The sequence below is a fragment of the Varanus komodoensis genome, unplaced genomic scaffold, assembly GCF_004798865.1.
Source record: "Varanus komodoensis strain SLA01 unplaced genomic scaffold, ASM479886v1 scaffold8, whole genome shotgun sequence".
NCBI classification, from domain to species: domain Eukaryota; kingdom Metazoa; phylum Chordata; class Lepidosauria; order Squamata; family Varanidae; genus Varanus; species Varanus komodoensis.
The window spans coordinates 4,784,949-4,804,206 of record NW_025336481.1 but is presented as its reverse complement, the minus strand read 5'-3'; the positions used below and the strand labels follow the sequence as shown (position 1 = coordinate 4,804,206).

At 45.9% G+C, this 19,258-nt stretch overlaps 1 protein-coding gene across 1 annotated transcript in view; it reads right to left on the bottom strand.

Annotated features, from left to right (window-relative positions):
• The window catches only part of MYT1 (myelin transcription factor 1), a 98,209-nt gene that overhangs the window by 20,062 nt on the left and 58,889 nt on the right, over positions 1-19,258 (bottom strand). Inside the window, exons 15-18 of the mRNA XM_044455149.1 lie at positions 11,570-11,632; positions 11,335-11,403; positions 6,773-6,835; positions 35-118 (exon numbers count right to left, since the gene is read on the bottom strand). Of these exons, the coding sequence (XP_044311084.1) occupies positions 35-118; positions 6,773-6,835; positions 11,335-11,403; positions 11,570-11,632 (279 nt within the window). The remainder of the gene's footprint in view (positions 1-34; positions 119-6,772; positions 6,836-11,334; positions 11,404-11,569; positions 11,633-19,258) is intronic.

Sequence of the window (19,258 nt, the reverse complement as noted above, 5' to 3'; positions counted from 1 at the left end):
TAGGAGGTCCGATCAGAAATGTTTGCTTACTTACTTCATCAGTTCTGGGTCCTCCTTGTCATCCTTTGTGGGGGTGATTTTGATTCCACTTTTCTTGGCACGAGGGCAGCCTGATAGACTACATTTTCAAAAAGAAGAAAGGACATCACACTTTCAGCCTTTCAACATATCTCAGGAGCCTTATTTTCTCATAGAATCTATGAAAAGCCATGCTGAATCAGGCCAAAGGATGAGCTGGCCCACCATTCTGTTCCTGGAGTGGTCAGCCAGAAAGCAGGGGAAGTTGACGAGTAGGAGTTGTGAACATGTCACATGTTCCTCAGCAATGGTATATGGAAGTTGATGATCCAGGAGTATCTCTAGCCATCAGGACTAGTGGCCATTGATGGCCTTCTCTACCATGAATTTGTCCAATCCTCTCTTTAAAGCCACCCGAGTTGGTGTGCACTGAACCTCTTATGGCAGCAGATTCCATAATTTAACGTATGGTGTGAAGAATTCTTTCCTTTTATCTGTCCTGAATCTCCTACTAATCTCATCATGGGATGGTCTGTTGGGTTCTAGTATCATGAAGGAGGAAAATGGCTCCCTATTCACTTTCTCTACCTTTATGTAAACTTTTGTGTAGAAACATAGAAACGGAGCGAGTCAGAAGGGGTCTCCTAGGCCATCTAGTCTGACCCCTGGCTCCAGCCGGCTCCGCTCATGACATGCCTACCATGTGGATGTCCAGCCTATCTTTGAACACCCTCACCAATGGGGCCTCTACCACCTCTCGTGGAAGCCCATTCCACACCCTCGGGGTCCTGTCAGGAAGTGCTTCCTGGCATCCAAATGGAACCTTGGCTCCCTGAGCTTTGCTCCGTTGGAGTGTGTCCTGCCTTCCTCTGCAGGGGAGAACAGGTCTCGACCCACCTCTGTGTGGCACCCTCTCACATACCTGTATGTCGCCAACATATTCCCTCTGAGTCTCCTTTTCTCCAGGCTGAAGAGAACCAGTTCCCTCAGTCTCGCCTCATACCCCATCCCCTGCAAACCAGCCACCAACCTTGTGGCCCTACGCTGCACTGACTCCAACCTGGCTATATCCTTTCTGTAATGAGGGGCCCAAAACTGAGCACAATACTCCAGTTGCGGGCGCACCAGAGTCATATAGAGTGGAAGTAATATCTCTCTTGATCTACAAGCCATACTTCTGGCTATGCACCCAAGGGTGGCATTCACCCTCTTGACCAGCACATCACACTGCTGACTCATGTTTAACCTGCAGTCAACCAACACCCCGAGGTCCCTTTCACAAGTGCTGCTCTCCAGCCACTTGTCCTCTAACCTGTACTTATGACACCTATTCCTATGCCCCAAGTGCAAGTCCTTGCACTTATCCACATTGAACACCATCCTGTTGTCTCCTGCCCACTTCCATAGTCTGTCCAGATCCTTTTGGATCTGGAGTACCTGCTCCTCAGTTGTGGCCACTGCCCCAGTTTTAGTATCATCTGTGAATTTGATCAGCAGACAGGTCACCCCTTCTTCCATGTCACTGATGAAAAGATTGAACAGGATCGGCCCCAGGACAGAGCCCTGGGGGACCCCGCTTGTCACTGGCCGCCATCCCAACGATTCCCCACTAATGGCTACCCTCTGCTTTCGGTCAGTCAACCATGCCCTAATCCATCGGACAGTGCTTTGGTGTATCCCAAAACTCCTCAGTTTCTCCACCAGGATATCATGGGGCACTTTGCCAAAGGCCTTGCTGAAATCCAGGTAAACCACATCCACTGCATCCCCTCCATCTAGCCATCTCGAAACCTTGTCATAGAATTCCACAATTGTCTGGCAGGACCTGTTTTTGCAGAAGCCGTGTTGTGTGGCTGTCAGCCTCCCTTCCCTATCTAGCATCACTAGATCTCTCTCTATTATGAGCCCTTCCATTGTTTTTCCTGCAATGGACATAAGGCTAACCGGTCTGTGATTCCCCATGTCCTTTCTACTACCCTTTTTGAAAATTGGGACCACTGATGCCACCCTCCAGTCCTCTGGAACTTCACCCGTTCTCCATGAGTCCTCAAAAATGGAGGCCTGCAGGCCTCCATAAGTACTCTCACGTGTAACCCGTCAGGGCCTGGCGCCTTTGTAATGTCCAATGCCCTGAGGAGCCCCTCAACTTCAAGGGCAAGTGACTCTAATCTGTGCCCCTAAGTCCCCGGCCTCATCTAATCTCCTATGTGGATATCCCCCGTCCTGCTTTGGGGAGAACACAGAGGCAAAATAGTCATTTAGCATCTGTGCCTGTTCCCTCATATCAGTCACTGGATCTCCTTCCTCCTTATTTAGTGGTCCCACCACTTGTCTCCCCTGCCTCTTCCTATTTACATGCTGAAAGAAGCCCTTTTTGTTGCACTTGATATTCTTGGAAAGTCTCAGCTCATAATCAGCCTTAGCCTTGTGAGGAATCCTTTTGCAACGGGCCTCCTCCTCCTGGTATACCCTTTGGTCTATTTGCCCCAGTACCCATTTCCTACGGAGGTTCCTCTTTCGTCTAATCCCTCTAACCACCTCCTTTCACATTCATGGCAGCACTCTCCTCCACCTCCCCACCTTACTGACTAGGGGTATCGTCAAGGCTTGCACCTCCAAAACCTCCCTTTTGAGTGCCATCCACCCCTCCTCAACTCGCTTACCTTCCCGTAACCTATCCCAGGAGACTTTCCCCAGTCTGGCCTTCAGTTGGCCAAAGTTGGCCCTCTTGAAGTCCCAGCTTCTAATGCTCGACCTGCTGCACGTCCCCAGTCCCCTGATCTCAAAGCAAAGGATGGAGTGATCACTCGCATCCAGAGCTCCCCTAATCTGTACTTCATCTATCAGCTCCTCCCTGTTGGTCAAGACCAAGTCAAGGATGTTTTCCCCCCTCGTCGCCTCTCGGACCCTCTGAGTAAAAAACCCTCCCTCTATAGCTTCTAGGAAGCGATGTGACCTGGCTGTCACCGCCGAGTGAGTCTCCCAACCAATATCCGGGAGATTGAAATCTCCCATAATTGCTGTGTCTCTCCCCCGAGATATCCTTAGAATCTGGTCTGTCAGGACATCATCCAGGGTCTCGAGTTGACCTCTTACCCTACTTGTCTTTGAGCTTGCCCTGTCTGAAGCACTCAGGGTAGGAAAAGATGATTGAGGTTAGATAAAGTGCGAGGGATGAGATAAAGTTGGAGAGTGTAATAGGGTACCAAAAGAAAATAACACCCTTCAGGCAAACTGTCTCCACAGTTGATTCAGCTCACATTTTCTTGGCCTCATCCAAGGAATTTTCTGCTCTTTTTCAACAGAGCCAAGTGTGGATGTCAAATATCAGAATTGAAAGCCCCCAACTGTCTGAGGCTGGCAGATCTAAAAAGCTCATAATCTTCCCATCTAAGCCCTCCTCCTTCCTGCTTATCTCCATTTTGCATCGGAGATGTTCATTCTTTGGCATAATCTCCGAATCTTTCCCTCTCCTTGCTGTATTCAAAAGATTATTGGGCCCTGCCACTTCTTCCTTTTTGGTATGGCCAGCACCTGCACTTGCACTGCAACCTCTGTCTTTTCATTTAGAATAATGGGAATTTGCTCAACTTCCAGTCCACATAAATATATTTATTCCGATATATTTTGCATTCTTCAGGTGCACAGAATCAAGAGCACTCCATTCTTGCACAGCACCAACCCTGGGGGAGGCTTGTGTTAAACATTTGTCCAGAAATCTGTCCAGGTTCGCACAACACGGCAATCCACTGTGGTTTGTCACCCCCCATGGTCTGTTGTGTGGTACAAACCCTGACAGCTAATTCAGCACTCCGCTGAATCAATGTTGTGACCATGTCATTCCCGCTTCATGTAAAACCTGACGTTACTTGTTGCGTCGTACACGTCTCGTTCCAAGTGGCAATTCTCACTTTCAAAGTTTGCCCCCTCCCTGCTCGTTACATCTTAAGATGCCTTTAGTTTTCACTTCACACATTTGCCTCCCTCTTTCTTCTCCAGGGAGAATTGTGGGTTATTCTCTTCTAGCACAGGTGCCAGGAGCATCACCCCAGATGTAAGGGAGGTTGAGACAGGCCCAGGAGAGATTCCCCAAGGTTCCTCTGGTACAGGTGCCCATGGGTCTTCCTCAACCAAAGGACGGAAGCTTGGTGGAAGCACCAGGAGGACTTTGCCACAGACAAAGCAGGTCTCCAAGGAGCCAGGTTGACAACTTAGTCCAGGGCTGTGCAAGCCAGACCATGTTTTCCTCTTTCGTTTGCCCTTTGCACTATTTTGCTGCTTTAGTTAGTTACGGCTTTGTGCCCAGAATCTGACAAACCCTTTCCCCACCTCTGCAAGTCCCTTCCAAACCCTTAGCAAATCTTTCAGCCTGTTTTAAGCAAAATGCAGATAATGGCTTAGAAGGAAAGTGAGCAGCCTCGCGAGAGGATCATGCAATGTAGTTTCAACACTCAAGCTGCAGGCAGATGCTGCATGTGACCTGCAACCTACCTGTGCTCCCCTAAGGACACAGGTGAGTTCCAAAGCAGCCCAGCACAAAGGACCTCCGTGGGATCCTTAGTCAGGTGTCCCCAAGGGCTTGATAATGCTTGGGGGTGGTGCGTGTGCAGAGAGGAGACTGGATATATTTTACTCTCGGTGGTAGCAACTACCAGTGGGCACTGCTGTACCCGGCATTATTTTTATTATTATTTTATTTATTTCACATTGATAAGCCACTAAGCAGCTCAAATGAGCGCTTGCACTCTTGAATGGGGGCGCCTGCAGGTGCTGAGTCACCACAACCATGTAAGGTGCTGAGTCACCACAACCAACCTTGGTGCCTTTCTTTGAGTATTCGGAGTGTTTTAGGCAAGGTTATCTCAGTAATAATTGCCAGGACCCTGTAAGATGGTTCCAGAATCCAGTATCTCGTTTCAGTGTTGCAGGTGGCACGGCTGAGACCGTGAGAGTTTCGGGCTACCTAGTAAGTCCATGACCGAGTTGTAAATGGAACCTTTGCACCTTCTCCACGGCGCAACAGCAGCTTTCTATAAAAGCTCCTTCCGCCTTACTGAACTTCCCTGCCATTTCTCCCTTTGCTTTGCTTGCCTGTGCTTTGATCTTGATTATTCTGCTTTCACACCTCACAAGGGAAAGAAGTGTTGGTGAAAATTAGGAAAAAATGAAAAAGAAGCAGCAGCCATTTGCTTTGAGGGGGAGATGGTTTGCAATTAATAGTGTCTAGATAAGAAGATATTTGCCAGCAGACGGCAGCTCTTAATGGAACTGTTCAGATGGGAGCCTGTGAGGTCCCCATTAATGTTTGAAAAAGATAATAGAACTCATAAATAGGTGGTGTTATTAACAGGAATTTTGCGTCAGCTAAAACCTGACCCTTTTGTCTTTTATTCTGTTGAAGAGAAAGCTTCTAATCTGATTCTGGGAATTTAAAAAAAAATCAGATTAAAGAGATGAAAGTAGAGCTCACTTGTTGCCGAGTTCTATGAATACATTGCAATTTGTCTATTGTGGCACAAGCGAGTAGAAATAGCTATAGAATTGGAAGGAAATTGCTTCAAAAATGTGCATGTATATACACAACATACACATGTATATACATATTTCAATACATAGACTATCCTCCCCCAGGGCCCAGATACCATAAGAAAAAATGAAAAAAATGAGAACAACTTAGCTGGGGATAGTAATCTTTTCTGAAATATTTCTGGCATTACATTGTGATGGTTCTCTTTGTTGTATTCCTCCACCCAGTAATCCCTATTCTCTCCTCATCATGTTCCCCTTTCTCTACTTTTAAAAACTGATCTCAGAGGCCTCCCCCCTGTACAAGCCTCAGAGCATCCATTCCCACAAGCCCCCCAACAATAGTGGGAAATAGAAAATTGTGGGGAAAAGTGTGTTAGGATGGGACTAATCAGAAATTCTCAAGTTGGCTTTTGGAGACAAATTTTATGATAACATCCCACACATGTTTAAATGGGAAAAAATCCTATAATTCCAAGCATTGCCCAGTTAGCCATGCTGGATGGGGGACACTGATTTGTAGGACTTTTTTCTTTCTAAACTTGCATAGGATTGCACCCGTATTTGTTTGTTCATTTATCAGAACTTTTATATACTGTTTGCACCAGCCAAACGGCTCTCAGAACAGTTTACAATTTGTTAAACGGTTTACATATTTGTTAAAAGAACAATATGAGTTTGTTTCCTTTCCCTTCTCCAGGTAGCCACCCTCCTAATCTCCTTCAAGGAGGGCTCCCAAAGAAGGACTTCCACCCCAGATCTTAAGGGGCAGGCAGGTGCATAAGGAAGGAGGCGCTCCTTCAGGTATCCAGGACCCAAGCCGTTTAGGGCTTTATAGGTCAAAACCAGCACCTTAAATTGGGCCTGGACTTCAACTGGAAGCCAGTGTAGATGGCAGAAGACCGACATTATATGTGAATTCCCGCTGGTCCCTGTTAACATCCTGACAGCTCTATTCTGAACCAGCTGAAGTATCCACACTAGTCTTTGGGCCACTGACTCAGCCTAGCCTACTTCACAGGGTTGGTGTGAGGATAACAGGGAGAGGAGAAGACAGCATTACTTAAGCTGCCTTGGTTCCTTGTGGGAAAAAATGGCAGGATATAAATATAACCAATCAGTCAATCAATCCTTTTGCCTCTCTCATGTTCTCCTATTCTCCCAGAGCGCTTCCAACCTCCTTATCCCTCACTTTCCTCTTGCTGCCCCAAGCACACATCCAACTCACCTCCTATGCGATGCATAATTTCCAGTTATGTGGCCAGAGCCATCACAGCCTGGAGTTGGGCACCTGAGAAGAGAAAAAGGCGTAGCTGAGGATGGAAACTGGAAACAGATTTTAACACTGAAGCAAATCTCTTTGATCCAGCTGACTTCAGCATGGCTACCCCCATGGTTGCCTTCAGATTCTACAGAAAAGGAAGCATGAATTAATCTGTGTTTCTGCAATCAGCTGTTGCATCACAGATGCTTGGAGACTATTTTGTTGAAGACGTGGCAGAACTCATGTGGATTTCCAGGCAAAATCCCATCTTTCCAGGGATCAACCAGCACCACAGAAAAGAAAACAGGAACAAAACACAGGACCAGAAGTGGATATCTATTCCTTTTCACTTCAACTTCATGGTGCTATAGAATGGAAATGGCAAACATGGTGAAAATGAGGGTGAGAAATTATGCTGGAATGAAGAATTCAGCTATTGTCCCATGTCCCTTTTGCTTCCCTGCTATAATTTATATAAAAATGTGAATGTCACGAATACTTCCTAGGATTTGCAGCTACCTCTGCGCTTCCCAGATCTTAATACAGGACCTCAGAGGAAAATTTGGAGTTTTCGCTGTCCATCTCCCTCGTCCAATGAAGCAGATAGTAGAATCTGCTCTCCCAGCGATTACTCTATAACCTTTTCCCTTGACAATCATGCTGGAGGTGGGAATACCGGTGCTTTGTCACTCGTGATTTATAGCTAGATGTGAAGGATCAAGCCACCATAAATACAACAGCTCTGTTTTGCATGATCAACTAGCCTTGAACAGCAGTACCTCTGAACTCGCTCCACTCTTTGATTTGATTACACTCAAACCTTTCTGCCTGATCATGACGCATCAACACCAAGCCTGCGCCTCAGCCACAGTTCCATAAATCGCCGGCTTCTACAGCCTGTTTGAAGTGTCTGACCTAGCTGGTGCATTATGAACAACCTGGGACCACATATTTGACAGGCTGCATTTAAGAAAGTAAAGACTGCCTTCTAGTAGGTCAAATGATTCATCTCTCTAGCCAAGTATCTATGACTGGTAAAAGTTCTCTGGAAAAAGGGCTTCTCTATCACATACGACAGGATTCTTTTTGTATTTGCAGGTGCCAGAGACAGAACCTGTGACCTTCTGCATGAGGACCATATGTTCTAGCACTGAGCTGTGGTTCCTTCTGAAGAAATTAAAACAATGATAGATATTGAACTGCTCTAGAATCAAATTGATCTCTAGATCAAAGCAGATGAGTGGAGATTTGATTTTCTGATCTTTCTTTTTTCACACAGACCCCTGAATTTGGCTGGGGTGGCACAATGACTAGGGTTTGCTGGAGGTTAACCTCCTCACCAGTTCTCCACTTTGATACAACACCCCCTCCTCAAAAAAAAAAAAGTTACATGCCTTGCTGGGAAGAAATACACCTGCATGTTCCATTGAGGCCAACAAATATTAGACTGGGGATGTGATAATTCAGCTGCGGGAAGGAAGGCTGCAGCCGCTGGCACCTAAAGATAGAAACACTGGGAGCTCTGTTTGCAGATCTGCTGTATTTCCTTTGTTTTGGGCTGCAGTCTTGGCTTCCTCTGTCCTGGGGGGCTGATGGATGTTCTGAGTCAGATGCCCTGCTCTGCGTTTTGCAAAAATCAAGGTCTGACTGATGGTGCCCAATTTTAGCTTTCTCTCTGTTGCAGAAATAGCATTGACATCAGTGAGTCAACAGGTGAGACCAAAGTCTATTCTTCTATATATAGAGATAACATCCGAGGTTCCCAGGCTGAAGATGATGAGGAAGATGATTCCTTTTAACCAAGAATGTCATCAGGTTTAGCTTCTAGTAGTGTGGCCAGATCCTTTAGATTTTAGGAACCCTTCCTTTGCTTCTGATGCAAGTAAAAGAGGCAAGGTGACAGCCCCGGAATCAGGTCATACCTCTAAGGACAGGAAAATGCATTGCAACGAACTCTGTATTGAACTCAAGAAAAAAATACTAAATCTTTCCCATCCTCCAAGGAAGGGTGGGAAATTGAGTTTAGTGCAGTTCAGTTTCAGGTCTGCTCTTATTTTATCCAAACACCTCCCCCTCACCCCTCACTTTCAGCTTTGTAATGAGAACAGTCGTGTCAGGACACTAGCCTCACTTTCCTTAATACACGAATATTTTAGCAGGAAAAACGGTGCACTGAAAATATTTCTCACAAGGCTGCAAGTGGAAGAGGAGCAGATGACACCTGGCTAATTATTCTGGGACTTGATCTCTAGAAACATCATAAAATATTTACCCCTCTAAAGCTGATATGTTATCGCATCCAGAATCTTCAGGACAGGGTGAGGCTTGAGGGTAATAGTAATTTGGGCCCTCAAATTGGAACTGCTCCATTTACCCGTGATCCTTACACTAACTCCTTAAAGTTGCAGTTCTTTAACAGCCGTTAAGGCTTCTCTAGAAACTGTTCACAAATCTTCTAGAGTAATTAACGCCTCATTAAGACACTTGGCAGCTCCTGGGGCTTGATTTGTGTTAGGACCAATTTACCCCATGCAAGTACATCACTTGATTTCTCACAACTTCCGATTAACCTTCCATGACTCTTAGCTGAACGAGGGAACCGGCATCACTGGAAAATATTGTGTTTGTGCTGAAGATGAAAGTTCCGTTTATGGTATCTGATGGCACGTTCACACATACAAGTCACCACATCATGTTGCAATTATGAGCATTAGGGATGGGGAGAGTTATGGAACAATCGGAGCCTTTATGAATGAACTCTGATGTGCACAGAATTGTGATATACTTCATTTCCCCCTCAGTGCTATTGAATACTGTGTGGAACACCACTGGGTCAAAAAGAGGAGAAATCCACCCGTCTGGAAAGAACTTACCTTTCTGGGGAAATGAAATGTACACAGTGTGTGAAATGCTGCTCTTGTGAACAGGAAAACAACACTGGGACGTGCTCAAAAGTGAGCAGTAATTTGGCACGCTCTGGCCTGCGGCAAAGCTCCTCTTGCGCGTTACACATTGATCACGATCATGAAATGGGTATTCATGTATACTTTTGGGGATCGTTCAGGAGTGGGGCCCTCATTTCTGCAATATCCCAACATACTTTAGGAGTAAATTGAAAGTATACATCATCTTTCCTCAAAGAGAAGTCTATTTTGAAGGTTGCATTCCCAGAAGAGTTGCCTGGAAGCCAATCCCACCAAATGGTACTTACTTTCAAGTAAGCCTGGTTAGGATTAGGGTGGATGAATATTTACCATAGCTCTCCTCTGCTTTGTTTCCAGAGGAAGCATTCATCCTCTGTAGTAGACTGAGCATAGATGCTCCTCTTTGTTCTGCGCTTCTGGTCATTTTCACCTGAACTCTTGTCTGGGAACTGATTCACATGTGCACTTTTTAGATCCATTCTCCATCCATGCTGACTCTGTTCTCCATGCTTGCCTAGATTGAATATTAAGGGGGTATAAGTCCTTCAACCACTCCAACACCAGCCCAAATTGTAATTTATTATGCCAGGGCTAATATATTATAAGGATAATTTCTGATGGAATAATCGATCATGAGCGAAACTCGTGGCAGAAGGGCTGGATAGCTGCTTCACCCAGATGGATATTCATATCAGGCTGAAGAACAACAACTGTCAAAATGGATGGAAAATAAGCCCCCAAGTAGCCGTGTTAAGTGACTCCCGCTTAGACATACGTAAAGCAACTGTTCATGTGAAGGTGAAAATCGCTACTGATAGAAGTACTACCAAATGTCTGATTTTATGGGCTTCCTGGAGCCTGCTAGAGCCATCCTTTAACAAGGAATGATTTCTTATTCTCTCTCTTGCTTTCAAATACTCATTAAAATTCTTCTGCAATGGAACTCTGCCTAAAAGTTAATACACATTACAAGTGCAATTAACCTGATTCAGCAGGATAGTGACTTTGTATAACGTGTAGGGAAGGTTCGAGCGGTAATTACTTTTTTGTTAACATGACAAAAAAAACAGTGCCATGTCATTTGGGAGAACTGACGCAAGCTTTCAGGGCTCACAGAGCTGTTCCTCAGGCAAGAGAGGGTGAGGCGAGGTCCCCTGTTAGAGGGCTCGAAGGCAAATCCCCCTCTACTGTTTTCTCAGCCAGTGGCAGATAGGTCATCCACCCAGCTAACAAAAAAGGTGCTGCTTTTTTTATCTGAAGAAACTATTGTCAGTGTCACAATCTCTAGAAGATCACAGAGAGAAGAGGGAGGAAAACGGGAATAGCATATCTTCATGATTGCCAATAAGAATCTGCCTGGAATGCCAAGGGATCGGTCTGGAAATTTCAAGACAATTTTTCCTACCAGCCAAATATTCTTCAGCGTTTCTCTCCCAACCCAATAGAGCCCATTTGGTGCACAAGTTCAGTCAAAATTTGATTGACAGGCAGGTTTTGATTGGCTTTTTCTAAAAGGAAAAGTGCAGAGGAAAAGAAGAAGAAGGAAGAAGCCAGATTGGTAGCAAAAAGGAGAGAGAGAGATTTAAATCAGTGCAAACATACTTGAGGTCAGCAGAGTGAGCAGCCATGAGATTTCTGAGGCTCTTGTCAGCAAGAGGACAACCAGAAAGGCTGAAAAAGAAGAGATGGAATATTTGGGTAAGCTAAAAAAAAAATAAAGTAGGGGAGGTAAAAGAAAGGGGAAGAGGGAATAGGACCAAGTATCCACACTATTTTTAAAGAGATCTTTAAGAGACTGTCAGAACCTGAAAGAGTAGGGTAGGTAAGGTGAACTAACCTGCGGTGAGAAGCATAATTCCCCGTGATGTGTCCGCTGCCATCACAGCCTGGGGTAGGACAACTGAACAAAAATAATTATGGGGAAAAAAACGTGAGTGGCAAAAAAAATAAAGAAACCAGTAAGATTCATGCATATGTAAAAAATATAAAAAGGGAGAAGAAAATCCTTCTTCCACAGAAGTTGGGAGAAAAAATTACTGGAGGGATTTCCAGAAGCCCCTTCATAGAAATTGCCCTATTCCTAAGATAGGGATTTGGCATCTAATCAGCAATATTATATGTCTGTCTGTCTCTATATTTGTTAAATACAGTACACTGAAGCCCCCGTATTAAGTGGGCAATTATTGGCTGAGCACCATTCTAAGAGGCAACCCAATAAACGTTCCAGTGTGCATGATTTGTATAGCTTAGGACTTGAAGTAATGCCTTCCCCCGTATGTTTCTACCTGTGCTTTAAGATCATCAGTAAAGGTCTTCCATAAAGGCGAGGTACTGGCTACCAGGTGGGGTCCTTTTGTCTGGCCCCCTAATTTTGCAGTGCTTTCCCCCAAAAAGTCCACCTGTTCACCCAGAAAAGTACTACACTGTTGCCTTTCCGTGCCAGGCAAAGACCTTTTCAATTTTCCAAGCTTTCTAGTCTTTTTATTCCGTTGGCCATTTTACTATTGCTTCGAGAACTGCTCTACCTTGTTATAGTTTATATTTATATTTGTTATTTTTAACAGCGTTGCTGAATTTCTTCCCCATCACGGAAACCTCTCTGGGAATGTGTCTAGAGCAGTATACGAATATCCGTAATTAGGTAATTAATATTGAGATTCTGAAAAATGAAAATAAACACTCAAGATGGCCGGAGGATCTGAATTCACAGCACCAGATTAAGCGCATGATGGGAATTACAGAGTCTGCTTCCTGTGAGTAAAGTTGGGAAGCATTCCTCCACTTGGTTGACAGAAATGCTAGGAGGTGGGCTTGTTCATGAATCGCCGTGGAAGTACAAGCAGATCTAAAACCTGCGTCAAGCTGGACTCCGAGTCCTCAGGGGACCCCTGAAGGGGGCTCAGGAACCTGCGCAGCTCTCCCGAGCCCAAGGCTCCACCTAGTGGTGGCCTCTGGGTATTGCACCACACATGACTAGCATGGCCACGGCTTAATACGTGCAAGGGCTTGGTGCCGGCTACTTTAAACGTTCCAAGGCCAAGCTCCATACGTGTGTCTTGGAACGGAGGATCGCAAGCTCCATGGCTCCATAACCAATGGAGCATAGCAGGTCTATTTATGTATTTATGTATTAAATTTGTATAAATGCTGCCCATTAGCAAGTGTCATCCAAAGCCAATCCATTTGATTGCGCTGCCTTGAAACATCAATGTTTCAGGCATTTATTCTGCTAGTAAGGCTTATAGACACTGCCATAAGTCCTCTTTTCTTTTTTCTTTTCTTTTCTTTTCTTTTCTTTCCTGCATTCTCCAAGTGCCGCCAAACCTGTAATTCCAAATTTGCAAAAAGGCAGGCATAATCCCCCCACCCCAAATTTACAAATAACGAAAAAGAAAGCAACACCCTTTAAGACAATCACTGAATCTGTAAATTAGTAATAGCTTTATTGTGCACAAAGTACAAAAATATTTATTTATAAAATGATTTGTATCCTGGCTTTCAGTTCCCAAAAGTAGTCTTTAGAAGGCTTGCAGGATCAAAAAATACAATGTAAAAACTAAAAACAGAGAATATTAATACTATAATTTTAAAGAGTTCACTGCAGTAAAACTGGCAATTTCTATTGGTTCCGGTACATAAGACCTTCATGTTGTTTGCGGCTGATAAGATTTTTGTTTCCATGTACCTTTTATTGCATGGATATTTCAGAGCAAAGTGCATGAGCTGGGTGGGTGGACCAGCATTTCTCTGGCAGCAGAAATAAGTGGTATATTCACTTGATTTCAGACCAGTTTCGAAATGCAGGTAAGTGCAGTCTTTTTGAAGCAGAATGAATATGTGTCTTTCACATACACACCAAGTACAATTCAGTTGTTTACCACAACTCACAAAGAGTGTGACTCTAGAGTAACAATGGCAGGAACCAGTCTCATCCTGCCAGTTTCTTACAAGATGGAAGAACGGGTTGATTGGGCGTGACTGAGAAAAGGGTGTGTTGCAGATCAGTGGGGAAATATCTGCTTTGCTTGTAGAAGGTATTGAGCTCACTTCCCACATCCCCACTCAGAGGACTGGGAAAATTTATGTCAGAGGTCCAGGTTAGATGAGCAAAAAGTTTGACACAGTATCTGGCCATGCATTCATGTCCAGAAGCTTAACCATCCTGTGCATTCACATTCCTACCCAAGACTGACATTACTACTTTCATTCTCCTTTGTTTTTCCTTTTTTGGGGTGTGTGTGTGTCCCTTTCCTTGGAGTTAGCTCTCAGCCTGAAATCTCACCAAGGGTGTGTGTGTGTGGGGGGGGGGGAGCATATTAAATTGAGTGATTAGGGAATAGGTTCAACTTCCCATTTCCCATCTGCCCATAGGTAAAGGTTTCCCCTTGACGTGAAGTCCAGCCGTGCCTGACTCTAGGGGGCGGTGCTCATCTCCGTTTCCTGGCCGAGGGAGCCAGCGCTTGTCCACAGACAGTCTCCGTGGTCATGTGGCCGGCATGACTAAAAACGACGTGCACGGAACGCTGTTACCTGCCCACCAAAGTGGTACCTTTTTATCTCCTTGCATTTCGAACTGCAAGGTTGGCAGGAGCTGGGACGGAGCAGCGGGAACTCACCCCGTTGTGCAGATTCGAACCGGCGACCTTTCGATCAACCAGCCCAGCAGCACAGCGGTTTAAACCACTGCGCCACCTGCAGTCCCCATCTGCCCATAATACTCTTCAAATCACCAAAAATGTTCAGGTTTATAGGAAATAAATAGTGGAACAAATTTTCTGTAACCATCAAGTCTACTTTGGCCTTAATCAGGGATGGGGAACTTCTGGCCTGCGGAGCCATCCTGAGCTCAAAAATACGGGTGGAACTCCCCTTGCCCATACCCTGATCTTTCATCCAAATTATCTTGGATGAAAGATTCAATGTAAAACTGGGGATTCCTGCTAGCTTCCTCTGCCTTGTGTTGCCACAGGTGGGAGAAAGATCGAGGCCGGCAAGGACACTGTGCCCAAGATTCTTTAGGTGGATGGAAGGTGTTATTTTGTCTGGGGGGATGTCAGAGGTCATCTGCCCCCTCCCCAAACTAGTTCCTCATCCCTGAATAATATTTACACACTATTACAGTCTGAAACAATGGGGGAGGGTAGTGAAGAATCAAAGGTTGTCCCCCAAACCTGCCTAAATGCACAGGCACATGGTGGGCATATCGTGAGCGGAGCCGGCTGGAGCCGGGGGTCAGACTAGATGTCCCGGGAGACCCCTTCTGACTTGCTCTGTTTCGATGTTTCTCAATTGTATCCCTGCCACACACCTGTCAAAACCAAGCAAATTGGATGGAGGGAGCTGCCTCCAAAGAGTTCCTGGGAAACAAACTTTCATCCTCCTCCTCAGAAAAATCTGACTTGGATTGTAGAAAAGACCTCCCAGAGAATATCTCTCTCTGCAAGCCTCACAAACACAGGGGGTTCTCCTAGGAGGTTTGCAATACTGCCAGCATAGGGCAATTCCGTCAATAGATTGCCCTTTGGAAAGAAAAGGGGCAGCTACCTGAGGCCAGACTATATGAGATATTGGAGATCCATGGCTGGGTCTCCCAGCTTCTTGAATTTTTGTAAAAAGCAGCTGTGGGACTTCATGAATCAGATAAGGACTGTGGTACGCAGAGAGATGTGGTTTAACCCCCGTCTTCTCATTGTTTGCCTGATGAGAACCATCAGCTTTTAACGTTGCTTTGGATTCAGAGAACATGTGGCCATCCAGGCTCGAGTGTGGCTGTTGTTGAGCCCCAGGTTCTTGTGTGTTCTTTGAATGCAGCTGCACTGACAAGCCATAACTTGTTAACTACGAACACCCATGAAAGGAACCCCATATATTGCTGTTGGGCTGTAAGTTGTGGGTTGCTCACCATAGTTAGCTATCTTGGCTGAGTTTAGAGGTCATGACAATGCACGTTTCAACAACAACCCATGGTTCGATGACAATTCACACTCAGCCCTTGAGTGTGTGTTGTCACGTTTGAACTATCTGAGAGAGCTGACGTGTACCCTTCCAAACAGGGCAAAAGGCAGCATCCCAGTCCTTTGCCACAAGTTTATGGGACTCACAAGAATAAGCTTTGCTCAGAGCCGCTTTTTACAAGAAATGGGAGAGATGAGAGTTCTGCGAATGGATCGCTAGTATCTCATCTTGCCTGACTTCACATTTCTGGCCTTTTCTTTCCAAAGAGCATTTTATCGACAGAACTGCTCTATTTTATTTATTTATTTAGGAAGCTTCTTTGCCACCCCATTCGCAGAAGCCTCGGGGCGGCTCACGTCAATAACCACATCCATGCTCTATGCCTGAAAGCTTGGCTCTCGGCCTTTTGGAGGACCCGGTTTGGCAGTTGCGCAGCCTTCCTGCCACACCTGGGCATCCTCAAAGTGCTCCTTGTACCTCACCTGAGGCTTTCACAACAGCATGTAAGACAGGCCCATATTATTGCTAGGATCTGCGTGTGTCTGTGGGTATCTTGAGACTGAGACACTGCGGCTTCCCACAGCACGCAGGATGAGACCGTGGCTATGATGAGATTGCAAACATAGCCGATATCCTTAGCACTCGGACGGTGCGAAAGAGACGAGCCTCTCTAGTGGTCCCACCACTTCCATGAAAAAAGCGGTGAGCAAAGCGAGAGGTGGGCTGTAATTATGCAGACATCCATTGTCAAGTCCCCTGAGGTATTAGACCAGTTAGACCAGCTTCTCAGCCATGCAAGGATTCAAGAGCAGGAGTTAAGCAATGGAGGAGGAAAGATGGTCCAGAGCAGGCGGGGGAGATGCAAGAGAGTATGAAAAAGTGGGTGTGATGGCCAAATTGCCTCGTGGGGCTCTAAGGGCCCTCACAGGCCCTAGCACTGGCTTTGGGCTACCTACCTGCCATAGATTATCTGGTGGCAGCATTTGGGTTAGCAGCTATTCATTACTTAAAATTCCCCAAAATACCACAGCGTATTGGAGCGGACTCTGTGCAGCTGTAGTAAGGTACTCCTACCAAAGAGTTGAGAAGTGCACAGGCAGAGCACATGGCACCTCTGGCCAGAACTATTTATGGGGGGACAGGAAGAGCCACGGACTCCTGGCAGATGAGCTCTTCACTTAGCTTTATCCTTTGCTCCTGTCCGGCGCATCACTCTGTGCATCCCTAAGGATCACCATGTGTGTGGACATCCCTACTCGTCTGATTTCTTGGGGTGCAATGAGGACCACCTTTGCACTGGGAGGCCCCTTTGAGAAGCCAAACTAGCAACTGGGGGTTTCTCTAGGAACCTGGTGAGTTTCCCAAGGGAGGTAGGAGACGCATCCTTTCCTGTTACATGGTGTGGTACGGTAAGAAGGTCCATGCCGATTCAAGAAAGCCATCCTTCTCAAGGGTCAGATGTACACAAAAGTGGTGTCTTCAGGTAATGGCTCAGGGATTGCTGGTTGGCACATTCCTCTTCCTAACTCACAATCGTAAGAACGCAAGAGGAGCTATCCTGGAGTGGATCAAAGGCCTACCTGGTCCAACATTCTGCCTGCACAGTGGCCAACCAGAAGCCCGCAAGGAAGATGCAAGTACAGTTAACAGCGCTTCTGCTCCTGTTCTCCACCAGGTGTGCTCAGAGATATACTGCTTCTGACACAGAAGGTAACATATTCAGTAGCCATCACGAGTTGAGGCACTGACTTTCCTAGACCCAACACAAGACTCCATCGACCAAGTCCTCTCCAGCCCTAGGACCTTCCTCCAGCTCCGCAGGCTGCGAGGAGAGCCTCGAATGTGAAGGACTCACATCATCACACTTAAGACAACCCCAAATTCAATCCCCACCCTGGCTCATACGGTTACTAAAATGGGATTAAAAGAAGACGACTCCCCATTTCACGATATAGCAATACTGGTGAAAATAGAAACATCTATTTTCTCACCGAGTTTTAAAATGTGTGTTTTATTGTTACACGTTGGTGTCCTTGTTACACATTGGCTAACGAACAGGTTACTTCTTTGACATAAGGAGAAATCGAGATGTCTTAGTGGTGAGATATGTTTCTATACACCTACATCTTGTCCTCCATTCATGGGCCCACAAATCAGCATTTTGCTGTTATTATATTAAATTGTGTAATTCACTTAGGGTTGCACTCTTGGTGCTCCCAGGTCCCTGGACTTTGAGGCTTATGAGCATCTTGTGCAGGGCAGGAAGAACAGTGCAAGCCAGCTTGATCCTTGTGTGCTGCATTTTGGCCAGAAAAATGGTTTTTCACCATTTCAGAATGGAGGAGAGGGAGTCTCATGGTCACGTGTATCTTGAGCTCTTCAGTCTCCTCTCCCTTCCCACTGAAATGCCCGCTCCCGGCTGCCTCTGACATTGTGTTTCTGATCTCAGAGAGACAGCTGGCATCAGAAAGCTCTGATTCCCTTCCCTGAAGCTTTGGAGTGATGTCTCTAACCTCAGAGATGAGAATCCAGAATATCCTCAGTCAGTTCAGGGCCAGAGGATTGCTCCTTCTGGGAACTTTCAGGGGGTTATGGGTGACCTTCCATCCAGGCACTGCTCAGGACCACACGTTCTAGCCTCATGAGTACTATAAGATTCAGTTATATCAGAGGATTCAAAGGGCCCTTTCCCCAGCCATGATAGTCCTCTTCGTGTAAGGAGGCTATCTTTAATAAGGAGCATGTGGATTCAGAGATGTGAATTGCCTCCTTGAGAGGGAACTAGTGCAGTGCAGAAGAGCGGCGTTCTCCCAGCTCTTGGTGCATGGTAAATGTTATTACCAACTATAGCTGCTCCTTTTAAAAATGAATAGCGGGCAGGGGTGTGTGGACCCAAAATCTGCACAATGGGAATCCCCACCCCACCCCTGCTATTGGAACAAAGGGAGTTTTCCTCTAGGGCAAATCGCTTGGGGGATTTTAGTTCAGCCCAAACAGATCTGAAAAGAGAGGGCTACACTCTCCTTCCTGCCCAGTGTGGGCCCAGTGAAAATTGACCTCCTCTGCAGCTGCTGATTTAAAGACAACCACGTTGATTTGAGACATGGTTTGCAGCGCGTTTAACCAAATGACTAGTTTGGTCATTTGTTCAATACACTTTAAAAGGAGGACGGAACATTCTGGCAGTGCCGCTTCCGCTTGGCCGCTTGTACCCTGGCCAGCAGGCAGAATGTTCTCATGTGTGCATCTGTTTCAGCCATTTCTGGGATTTGTTTCGTCCCGGGAAGACTATTAACGCAGCGCTGGGGGTCAGGGGCAAGGACATTTCAGGCAAGTCCTAAAAATCCTGACAGGAGTGCCGACAGGATCCCGAATTTGTTTGTGTTCCCAGGCAGTCAAGGATTTGGTTGGACGATTGGCCTGCAAAGCACTGCCACGACCCATTCTTTCACAAAAGGTACCAAGAAAACTACTTGGGCTACCAACACAATAAATAGCCTCTCATATCATTTCTGTAAAGAAGATAAAATTCTGTGAAGCATTAGGACTCACGATACTGCTATTGAACTTG